This window comes from Phodopus roborovskii, unplaced genomic scaffold (assembly GCF_943737965.1).
Source record: "Phodopus roborovskii unplaced genomic scaffold, PHOROB, whole genome shotgun sequence".
Taxonomy (NCBI): Eukaryota; Metazoa; Chordata; class Mammalia; order Rodentia; family Cricetidae; genus Phodopus; species Phodopus roborovskii.
Window position 1 is genome coordinate 14030547 of NW_026126407.1, and position 12780 is coordinate 14043326.

At 38.2% G+C, this 12780-nt stretch overlaps 1 protein-coding gene across 1 annotated transcript in view; it reads right to left on the reverse strand.

Annotated features, from left to right (window-relative positions):
* Myh8 (myosin heavy chain 8) overlaps positions 1-415 on the reverse strand; it is a 28982-nt gene extending 28567 nt beyond the window's left edge. Inside the window, exon 1 of the mRNA XM_051180374.1 lies at positions 180-415. Within this exon, the coding sequence (XP_051036331.1) occupies positions 180-389 (210 nt within the window). The 5' untranslated portion in view covers positions 390-415. The remainder of the gene's footprint in view (positions 1-179) is intronic.
* Between the last annotated feature and the right edge of the window lie 12365 nt (positions 416-12780).

Below are 12780 nucleotides of genomic sequence, written 5' to 3' on the forward strand. Positions count from 1 at the left end.
CTGAACCCTGAGGGAACTTGGGAAGGGGAAATTCTGTAGTCTGAATTTCCTTAGCTCCTAAATCTTAGGACCGCACACTAGGAGGATACCAGGGTGGTTGTAAGCTCAGGCAGCCCTAGCAAGGGAGATCTTGACTCTGGAATGAGCCAGAGAAATGAGCTCAGAGCATTATCACTTACTGCTCCGCTTTCTGTCTTCACGGTCACTTTCCCTCCATCCTTGCTTTGTATGACACTTTTCACATAGGACTCCTTGGGCTCCGCCACAAAGACAGACGTTTTTGCATCAAAAGGCTTGTTTTGGGCCTCAATCCGCTCCTTCTCCGATTTTCGAAGGTAAGGAGCAGCTTCGCCAAAAATAGCCATCTCCGCGTCCGAACCGGAACTCATGGCTGGTATTTATTTAGCCGAGGTGTCTGCCTTGGGGAACAGGGGAGAGGGAGAAGAGAGAGCAGAAGTTAAACGTGTGGATGAGGATTTGATGTGCGGTCTACAGCACAAGATGAGACCCTCCCTTCGATCTGGCATCTTGGCCCACATGCTAACACCATGTGAAGGTCTAGTTAGGAGGGAAAATGTAATTTGAGGACCGAGTTTTAGGACTTGGCAAATGTCCTTTCCAGAATCTTGACTCCCACCCAGGAGCTACCTACATCTGCCATGCAAACCTTTTCACCCTCTTTCCCCCCTGAACTCTAGAGATCTCTGTAGTTAAAGCTGCTGAGGGATTGTTTTACAGCAACTGTCATTACTTAATCCGCTTGTCTCCTGCAGAATGTCTGCATCTGCCACAAGCTAGGACAGCCATCTAATTAGGAAGGAAACGTTGCTTTGTGTAAATGGGAGTTGGCATTTCCAAAGCTATCAGATCTGATCTTTTGGATGATTACTGTTGCTCCAAACCAAACGACTGGTTTTATTCCGTTGGATTTTGGTGTTACATCTCTTGGTGGGCTGTTAGAACATCCTAACCAATTCTTGTTCTGGGGTTTCATCCTTTGGCTCAGGGGAGCAGGAGGCTTAGCACTGCCCTGTCCCCCAGATCTCTTTTGACATGAGAGATTTCAACTTTCAGTTTAACTGATTTAACCATGGAGGGGAAATGAATACTTCTGCATGGAGGCTTTTCTTCCCAGGAAAACTCCATGGGGTTCTTTTCTTTCTGCTCAGGAAAAGAAATGCATTAAGAGTTTGCCACATGTGCAACAGTCATTGACTTATGATGAATCAGTGGGCCTCTGCCTGGAGCCATGCTAAACTGGCATACTTTTTCCTTTACTTTCAGGTAGTAACTTCTTTAGGGAACAGCAGAATGGCTCCCAAATTATGCAATGTTATTTAGCACACTGAGGCTGGAATATCCATGGCTTAAAACAAACAAACAAACAAAAAACAAGCATTTTTTCCACAAAAATTAAGCAAGTCCTTAAAAATAACTTAAATATGGTTTTAATAAGATGTGTATGTTTCCAGTTAGGCTCCCTGGAGTGTTAAGACACTATCTATAAAGTGTGTGTGTTCGATGTTTTGCAGTGGAGGCCTTGGCACACAATATGTTTATTGCCACTGAACAGTCATAGCTGCTAACTCACTGTCAAAACTCATCCTGTCCCAAATGTCCCCTTCATTTTGGGCTTTAGTGAGGCTAGGTGGTCTCTGAGAATAAAGCCTTGAGAGAAAATGTGTAACCAGTCACCCCAAAACACTCTCTGTTCTAAAACCACGGAAATGGTGGATAATTAAGAACTATTCACAGGTTCCTTAGGTTAAATCCCTTCTGTCATCAATAAAATCCAAGTCTTACCTCTAGGGTGTTGGATGAAAATGCAAAATCACAACTGTCCCCGCACTGCAAAACATGAAGTTTCCTGTTAGTGATGACCAGCAGCAATCCTGGCCATACAGTATAGAAGGAAAAGTTCCCCTGCCCCAAAACTTCAAGCTTAAATAGTCAGGGGGTCCTCAGTATCCCCAGCCACAGGGTCCTTGCTCTTTACCCCCCCTCACCCTCAGAGTCCCAAGTCTCCCATCACTTACCTCTGGGCTCTTGGCGAAGATAGGGCTCGAGGGGCAGCCCCGCTTATATAGGAACTGAAGTGCTGATGCTGCAGCTACCTCCCCTTTGTCAGGACAAGGCATTTGGCAACAGGAACCCTCGGCGTAGTTTGTAGTGACATTTGGCATGTTCAGATATAATTAGAAGTATTCATATCATTCAGAGTATGTGAACCAATCTCCTATAAATAATTTGACAAGGACCATTCTGCCCTCTGAGAATGCTTTCGAGTGTGCTGGGAAGGGGATCTTTGACAGTGCCTGGTGGGACTTCTCATAAGTTAGTTCTTAAGAGCTATATTCAATTTGGCAAACTGTCATGTACGCCTGTCCTGTGCTGCCAAATGATCAGATGCCCAGCAAGGCACTTTCCTTATTTGTTCCCCAGGAGCCCCCACACTGCATTCCCTTGGGTCATCGCCAGGGCTCATCTTTGGAGTCTGACTGGGACAGCAGAGCCAAATTGAGAAGAGCCTTTATGCTGAGTCTCCACCATTGGGCTGATGCCCACCCAGCCAGCATGCAAAGGAATTATTATTAGAAGTTAATGCGTTCATCGTAGGGAAAAACATAGGAAAGAGAAAATGCATCTAGACTCCAGGCTACAGAGATAAGATGGGGGATGTAAGTGGGGCCGTTATTTTATATATGTACTTATGTCTTACAACCTGCCTTAACATTAATGTAGCTAATTTTCATGCTATTTATGTAACTCACATGAAATAATTTAAAGAAATTATTTCATGGCTATGCTTTTAAAATTAAAATCTTTCTTTTTGAAGTCATTTATATTGAGATATGATTTATATATGGTCCAGCTTATCATTTAGAGGTGATAATCATGATTTTTTAAATTTCACAATAAAGTTCACTACCTTTGTCATGCTTATGCATGCACATATCTACCTAACCACAGAATGTGGTGCAGCTAAAGGTCCAAGAACTTTGCTAAGGGTATGCAATTCTGCAGTCTCATATATTTTAATGATGTAAAAATCAACATCTTAGGGACTAGTCTAAATTTCCCTTTCTAAATTTCCCTTTTGATAATTCCCTTCTTTCAGTTCTTGTTTGGCTTGTAATAGCCCAGACTTTTGGGGAGTATGTTCTCTTACATATTTTCTGGGAATAAATAAGTTAATAAAATTGATCTAAGAAAATAGCCTCAAAGAAAATGGACACTATACATGTTTAAAATGAACTTTAGTTAACATCATAGCATATACAATTGCCAATTTATTTTTTCTGATCTTGGTTCATTTCTCTCACTAGTGCATAAACAATACAGAAACATTTCATAATATATAAAAGTATGTTAGTCTAATGAACCCATTATATTTCTTATTGGTAGTTCATGGTCCACCTTATTTCATTTGTAGCATCATTCATTCCCTTGTTACTAGATTATTTTGATATTACTTACTATAAAATCTGGGTGGGATTCCACGTGCTTGAGATAAAGTTTGCTTTTTCAAGGTGTGAACTATTTCTTGTGGTCTAACGATGGTCTTAACTCTGCTCTATCAGCTCCAAATTCTAGAATTTTGATCTTCTAGAAGACCTAATGTTTTTAGGCAAAGTCATGAAAAATGTCCTTTATGCCTTTGCTCTCCTGTGTGTAATGTAAAAGAATTTCTAAAACCCAGGGACTCGGGGTCATAAATATATTATTTTATATTTTCAAACTATTGATATTTAGAAAATGTTAATTATATAGTGTGTGTGAGAGAGAGAGAGAGAGAGAAAGAGAGAGAAAAAGAGAAAGACAGAATGAGAGAAAGAGAGATTCCATACTTTGTCCAATATTCCCGCGCAAGAGCACAGTTTTTGATGCCTATTGGGACATTTTTTTCTTCTTATTTATTTCAATGTCATTTATTTTGGTGACTTTTAAAATCTATATATGAGCTTTAGAATCAGTTTTTCAGATGTGGAAAAAAAACCGACCCCTGTTGAATTTTGATTTGAATTAAGTTGCTTTAGTAGGTTCATTGGGCAAGTATTGATAGAGTAGTCTGTACATCTGTCCTCTGGTTTTTTCCAGGTCTTAGATATTTTTGTTGTTGTTGAACAGGTATGCTTTTCTGAGTATACTTTTTGCTTGTTGAGTACTAACATGTGTCAGACATGTTTGCATACTCAGAACTAGAGTTTCATTTGTGCCAACATTTGCTCCTTCGCACACATGTTTAATGAACTTTTGCAAGCATTGTACTTGATCCATTGTAAGAGAACACAGAATTTGGTAGACGTAGACTACTGTATCCCCTCTCTACACCAGTCTTAAAGCACTGTCCTTTAGAAATTCTTATTACTAATTTGAGATGTTCAACACTTAGTCAATTCTTTGTCTGTACAGTTCTGCCTTTTCTAGAAATTCCACATAAATGTGATCCTACAATGGAGCTGTCTGTGCCTCGCTCTTCTATCCATGCCTTTCCAGGCACTCATAGCATCTCTCTTTGTTGCTGGGTAGTGGGCCACGCTATAGAAGAGGCATGCCTTGCCCTGTGTGGATTCTTACACCACTATGAATACACTACAGGTTGCTGGGTAGATATTGGTTTCCATTTCTCTTGGGTATCTCCCTAGGAGCTGAGTCTCTGTGTGTTTAACATTTTAGGAAACTATCAGATTCCTTCCCACAGTGGCTGCACATTTGCATTTCCTTAATGGACAATGGTTTGAATGTTTTTTTTTTTAAATCATGTTCCTATTTACCATATATATTTGCACTTGTAATCTCTAAATATTTAGACTGTCATCTTCTTCTTATATCAATTGCTACCTCATTATATGTACTTTATCTATGAGTTATTTATCAGAGAGATGATTGATGGTTATCCTCCTATATGTGGAAATATTTTAATTTCTAAATTAATAATAACAGTTTTTCAATGAAGCTCAACTTGTCAATATTTTCTTTTATATACCATATTTTTGGAGTGAGATCTTTCTTCCAAATTTATGTAATGCCAAGTCAAAAGGTCTTTCTCCTACTTTCTTTTCTTCTATCTATTTTATACTTAAAGTTCTTTCATTTGTGACTGCATCCTCTTTCAAGATAAGTTCTGCTTGTGGGCTGATGCTTAGTTTATTTCACCAGTGCTGTCTAATGGGTGATGCTGCTTGTTGAAATGACCATCCTCCCTCAGCTGATGGGGCTAGGTAACTGCTGAAGTGTCTGATGTATGTTTTATTAGTTCCAGATAGAAATGATCTGCTTCTTTAATTTTTTAGATTTATTTATTTTATTTTATGGGTTTGATTTGCCTGCTTGTATGTCTGCTCACCATGTGTGTGGCTGGTACCTTTAAACTGGAGTTTCAGGTGGTTCTTAGCCACTCCATGGGTGCTGGGAACTGAACAGGGCCCTCCAATAGAGCAGTCAGTACTTTAACCACTGAGCCACCCAGTCCTTATGATCTGTCTCTTAAGTAAATACATGTGTGTGTTTTAAAATTCCAGAAGCACAGAATACAGAGTGGACACTAGCCTTGTGCTTTACCTGTACCCAGTCCTCAGAAGTGCAGGATAGGTATCAGATTTTGTGTCTTTCAAGAAGTGTTGTAGGTAGGTAACACATTCTCCCCCCCCACATGCACACACTGCATGCATATGAATAATATTTTGTGAGAGCTTTAGGTGGTGCCTTACTTTTTCATTATTATTCACTGAGGAGGAAAAAACCTAATTAAGTTAACAAAAATAATTAAAATCTAATTAGCTTTAATTAAATTTAATTTCTGTCTCCAAAAGGAAAGGAAAAACTAAGGGTTAAGATTTAATTATATTCATTTAAATTTAAATTATCTTTGTAGAGAGGAATTAAATGCTAGCTAATAAAATTTTACAGATAGTTGAGCTTCGGGATAGGTCAGAAGAGCAACTATTATAATAATTGAGATTATTTTTATTCTTGTAAGAACTCATTTTCACATCCTTTCATAGGGCCAGCATCATTCCCAGTGAAATCATGTATATTAGGTATGTGAAGAATATTTATTATTTCCCTTGTTAGTGCTATGAAGCTTTATATTTACCTTTTGAAAGAGTTAATATGTGTGTGTCTGCACAAGTGTGTGTGGGTGCCTGTGGGGTTCAGTAGAGGGCTGGGGTGCCCCTAAAACTGCAGTCACAGGTGAATAAGAGCCATCTGCCTGACATGAGTTCTGAGGAACTGAACTCTAGTCCTCTGCTAGAGCAACAAGTATGCGTAACAGATGAACCACCTCCCCACCCCCACATTTACTTTTAAAAATGTTACTTGAGTTACCAAAATTATACATGTCTTAATTTTGGGGTTATTGGTCTGTTATTTTCTAGGGGGTATAAGTTTTACATCCTCCATATATTGCTGACAGATGTGTTAGATTGGTTTGTTTATCTCAAAAATATGTTAACCTTGTAGAAATTTCAGCTTGTTATCTCTTCCTGGTAGATTGATCCTTTAAAATTCAAATATGGAACTGTACTTGCTTTGTACTGTTTTGCCCTGAATTCTATTTCCTCTGATGTCAACAGTGCTTTCTTTCTTTCTTTGCCTTTACACTTTGTACAAATTGTTTTTTTCTCCTACCCATATTTTCAACCTTCCTGAGTTACTTTATCTTGCATCTTACTTTTAAGAATCCAACTAGCTGGTATGTTTGGATCATAATAACATGCCTAACATTGTAAAATTAATATATGCTGATAAAATAAACCTGCTAGGTGTGGTGACACTTCCCTTTAATTCCAGAACTTGGGAGGCAGAGTCACATGTATATCCATGAGTTTGAGGCCATCCTGGTCTAGGTGGGGAGTTCCAAGTCACCCAGGGCTACAGAGTGAAACCCTGTATCAAAAATAAATAAATGAGATAACCAAGTAGTGGTTTGGAAAATCCATTATGAGATCCCAGTAACAGGTAAGTTTTAGAAATCGAGCTGACTTGTATGCCTTTTACGAAGTGCCCAGTGGTTGGTTTAAAAAATCAAGGTAACTCAGGTGTCATTTCCTATTATTTTATTTAGGCCACCAAACCTCTCTAAGCCTGAGTCTGTTTATCCTTTAAAGAAGAACTGTTTTACTCTTCCATCCCATTCCAATATTAATTTATTTAGAAACAACATGTAAAGTATTTTAAATAGAACTTGGCAGTGTTGAATGTGCTTACTGTAGAGTGTGTTTAGAATCATGCAGAGGAGGGGTTGTAGCCTGCGGGTGATGGATTATTGCTGCCATGTTTTAAATAAGGAGCTGACTTAAGATTTGTTTTAGTCACAGTCTTGCTAGCAGCATGGACAATGGATCAGTGGACTGAAACAGAGATGGAGGGACCCACTTAAGCAGCTATGCTATTTCAGGAAAAGGGTTGAGGATTCAAACTGAGCCATCAGACTTTTTGGGTAAGAAGAGAGAGATGCAATATTTAGGTTGTAGACTTGACTGGCCTCTCTGCTGGAGAATTCTAGATGTTCGGAAACCATTTGACTTGCTTGTGCTTGAAGATTAGTAGAAATAAATGCAATTTCCTTGGGCCAAAAGAAATACTTCCCATAGAAAGAGAACAGACTTGGAAGTGATAGACAAAAAGTTGAGTTTTTTTTGGGGGGGGATGGAAAATTGCAATAGTGAACAAAAAAGCAGGCAAGTTTTCAGGAATAAGATTTTGCCATGTCAAAATGGATTCTTTAAAAATAAGTATATGGGTTTTAAACAGTATGAAGTTACTATGAAGGCAGGTTTATCATTAGAACATTGTTTCTTGTATATACGGTAAGTTGGTATGTGACAAGAGCAGAAATTGTGTCATTCGGGGGAAGAAAGGACAATTTAGTAAGCAGGGTTGAGATTTACCCCTTAAAGGAGAATAGCTTCTTCCTTGCTTGTTACTAATTCTACAAGTCAATTATAAAGATTTGAACTCTTAGACCTGAAAACAGAGAGAAAATTGGTCAGAGCAGATAAGAAGGTGTAGCTTATTCTTTGAGAGGAAAGGCAGACACCTTGTCTTTCCTTCAGGGCTAAGGATCCAACTAGATCTTTTCACACGGTAGGAAAGCTGTCACCACTGCACTACATGCCCAGCTCAGGAAGGTCTTTAATAGGGCAAAATAACCTTCTATTTAGTAAACTGACACTTTCGTTGAATTAAAAAAAAAAAGATTCATCAAACAAATTGAGAGATAAAATGGCAGCATGTTGGGGCAACGTTTATCAAATGGAAGTTGTGTACACTTGTGTTCAGAACAAATCAAGGAGAAAGGGAAACCCATGTAAACAGGAAGCAGAGTTAGAGGATAGAAAAGATGCTTCTCTGAACAGGAGACACTAATGACTGGTAACTTAAAACACACTCAACCTCAAGAGATGTAAATACAATGAATGCTAGAGCACAAGTATATTTTACCAATCAGGTTGACAAAAAACAAAAACAAACAAACAAACAAAAAACAATCAAAAGTAGCAAATGGTGACATGTGGGGAGGTGGGGGGGGGCTGGAAGTTCTCATCTGTTGGAAATAAAGGTGGAATAAGACTTCCAGGGCAATTGGTTGCATCTTTGAAATCTAAAGTTCCATCATTTTTCTTCGCATTCTCTCCTGTGAAAGGACATTTCTGATTAAGGCTGTGCACTTAGCATTTCTTCTAAATAACAAACTTTGGGAGACAAATATCTCTTCAGTGACTTTGTGAGTTTAATTAGGTGACCACCTGTTAAGTGATGTGGTCAGTGGTTGGAACTTGACACTCATTTTAATCTCAGATTTGGACTGCCACAGCACATTTTCCACTTGTTCTCTGAGTTACAATGCTGAAAACCAAAAACCTTTGTAAACAGTCACAAACCATGAAGGAATTCTAATGAACCTCTATAGGAAAACTATATCTCGAGATATGTTTTGTTGCTGAATAATTGTGTGTTTCTAACCCTTCTCCGACACACAAATAACTTCTACGTGGGTCCTGTGTGGCAGCTCTTTTATTTTAAGTTAGAAACTCTTCCAAGGACTGGCACACATCCCTGTCCTTGCTATTCTTGCTAGTGTCTACTTACAATTAAGCCTAGGGTAAGCGTCAAGTTACTGTCTCTAATGATCCTGATGTTTTGAGAGGCACTACCAGACATCAGCTTGCAATTCCTAAGATTCCCTCTGCCCCAAGGGCTCCTCTGTTTTTCTCCATCCAGTGAGTAAAGGTGAAGGGATCACAACCGTTTCAGACATCTGTACGTGTTCTGAGGTGGAAATGGGAAATTAGCTTGTCTTCCACTGAAGGAAACAACTCTATTCTCAAATGCCTCATTGGCACAGATATGTTACTTAGATTCATCTGTGTTCTTGAATGTACCATTAGTTTGTGTTTTGATTGGTGAGTAACCGTCCATTGTGAGGGATAGCTTGTCATCTCTTCTGTCTCACCTTGTTTGTTGTCTGTTTTGTTTTAGCTGTGAGGCACTCTTAATGTGTTGCCCAGGAGAGATCTGATTTTAAAACTTGTAGACTTAAGTGATCTTAAATTTCCCAGGAATTGGCACTATATGCATGTACCACCATTATCAGCTAGGCCATATTTCCCTTTGCTGATGAATATTTTAATTACCTATCTGTGAATATATCTTTCATTTTTGTTGCTTAAAAAGCTAAAAGTGGGATTTCTAGATGAAAGAGTTAGGGGTGTATTTGTAAGAAATAAGCAAACGTTCTTTAAAAAAAAAAAAAAAAAAAAAGTTTTCCATGCTCCTAGCAAGCAGTGTCTGTAGGGTGTAGAAGCTCAGAAGGCAATTCAGCATCTGCCAGGGTTAGTCTTTGTAAATTCGTCTTCTTCATTAATTGTTTCTTTTGCTCAGTTTTATTTGATTGTCTGCAGTCAATTGTTGAATACATATATAGCATATATTTTTCTCCCGGACTGTGGCCTGCCATTTTAGTTTTCAACAGTGCCTGAATTATCTAATAAGTGAGTTTTAATTTTCTTTTAATGTGACAGGGGCTAAGTGCAGGAACTTGTACTCACTGGGAAAGTGCTCCACCACTAAATTCTATCCCAGTGATAGTGTTAATTAGTCACATTTTTATATTTTATATTTGTTTATGGTGTGTTACTTTTGGAGCTTTTGCCTGTCATCACAGAGGTGTGCATCTTTGTTTCTTCTAGGAAGTTTGTCTTTTTTGCTAAACCTGTTATCTGTCTTGAAATAGTTAATTATATTTTCCCATATACACATATAATTAATTCTGCACTACTTTTTGCCAAGATTTTTCCTTCTAGAGTGAGTTGAATTATCAATTTAGTAAAATGTCATTTGAATATATTGATATTGGATGTATTTCTAAACTCTCTATTTGTTGCATTTGAATTTTAGTGTTTGTTTCTGTCAGTGTGTGCCTAGATGTGGAATGACAAATTTATCATGTTATTATTGCAAAATATTAATCTGTATTTCTTAAGGCAGATAATTTTTAAAAGCTATTTTGTCATCTATACACAGAGCTATTTTTCATTTATCTTGGTATTGTTTATAATATGTATATTTCCACATTCTTTTGTGTTCAATTTATTTGTATTTTGGCTAATAAAAATGACCTTTATTTGGATCATGTTTTTTAAAAATCCAGCCAGACAATCTCTATCTTTTAACTGATTGTTTAACCCATTCACATTTAGTGTGTTACTTAAATGCATTTTCTTGAGTGCTTCATGACATTTATTCCTCTCTTTTCTTTTCCTTTCTCTTGAACTGTTTTCTAATGTAACTTTTGTGAGGTGTTGTGGATTAAATGAGAATCCTGTGCATGGAGGGAAGTACTCTGTCACTGAGCTACATCTATAGTTTATAATATGATATTTTAACATATTTAATGACTTTTTATTATTTGCATTATATGTTAATGGTTGATTTATGGTTTATCATATGTGCCTTAACATTAGGTATTTTTGTTTTTTACTAGTTCAGTTCTTATAAAAATACGGCATTATTCATTTCCCCTATTTTGTCATTTTATTTGTATGTGTGATATATCTCTTAATATTACAAACTCAAAAATACATTGTTGGATTATTATTTTACTATCTGCTCATCACAGCTCTGCTCCCATAAGCCTCTTTTGTATTATATTGCCAATTGCATTACACTTATTTATGTTGCATGTGTTTATGATATCCATTTATGATTACAAGCCTAATAATACATTATATGGAAATTCTACTACCGTTTTTTTTTAATTAGGTAAGAGAGAGGAAGTGAGCATCAACAGAGTCTTTCAGTGTGTATGTAGGAGGGGATGTTGGGGTGGGATATTCACACTTGTGCAGGACAGAGGAAAATGGCCAATATCCTGCTTTGTCAACCTCTGCCATTAATCTTTAGAAACAGAATATCTCACTGAATCTGGAGCTAGGTTGGGGGCCAGGAATCTCCAGTGATCTTCCTGTCTCTGACCATGGACATACAAGCTGGGGATTTGAACTCAGCTCCCCATGTTTACACAGCAAGTGGTCTTTCTCTCTGAGCCATTTCTTTTTTGGACATGGGAATTTTTCTCACTGCTGGGCAGAGGCTACAAAGTTAGTTATAATCTTCCCCTAGGTATCTTCTCACAGTAGGGTTAGAAGCCTGTTGCTCTCAGGAGGTGACAGGAAGGGCTACAGTGTTATTGCTACTAACCAGCCGTATAGTGAGATAGTCCTTCTGTGGCACTGACCACGCCCATTGGGGTGGAGCCATGGGCGGAGTGACCTGGGGAAGGAGGTTGGAGAGAGCGAGGAAAAGCTCGAGGATCGGGTTGAATTTCCTGGTGTTCATCTGTCTAGGTTGTAAGTTATTTCCCCCTGAATAAACATCTATTCGGCCTATTTGTTTATCCTGATCCTTATTTAACCGAGTTACATACAGCCGGGATACATCTCATCCTCCAGGCCAGACTCCTTTGACAGCACTACACTGGCATAGAAGCACCTTATTCCAATCTCATAAAGGTGAAATATAGGCTTTGCATCAAACTTTTGCTAGGAATGGATGGGGCTGTGCTTTTGTTTCATTTGGTTTGCAAAGAACAGTTATTGGCTAAAAAGGTTTTTTGTTTGTTTGCTTGCTTGCTTTGCTAGGCTGCCCATTTCTTCGTCCTCTACCTAGAGAAAATGGCTTCTGTTGGCCTGTATTTCCCCACCCCTTTTCTTCCTTTAACCCCCCCTTTTTTCAGTACCCATTGGTTGTCTGCTCCTTTAACACCTAGTCAAGGCATATGATAAAACCAGAAAAGCCACAGACATCACCACTGTACCAATCCTAGAGCCCAAGGACCTTCATGTTCTGTCTTGGCTCCATCTACCAGAGTCTCTTACGTTAGTGTGAAGTGGAATATCTGGGAGTGTTAGTTCTCCTTAGTGGGGAAAACAGGTAAAGAAGCAAACTATTCCATCTCCTCAGAAGAGAAAGATTGCCTTAATAAATGTATGAAAGAGAGTTAAAAGATCCTCTGTTTTTAGCTTCATTTTTTAGATGATGCATGCGTAATTTAGTACTGCACACAGTGCAGAGAAAATTCTTACTAAACTTTCTCATTCATTCTACAAACGTTTCTTAAACATTTGTTATGTACCAGACAACGCCTGACTCACCACATACTCAACAGTAAGCCAAATGCATTGTCTGTTGTGGTAGAGCTTCTATTTTAGCAGGAGGAGAAGGATCAGCAATTGATCTTGTAGCCAGACAGAAATAAAAGAAATCAAGAAGATA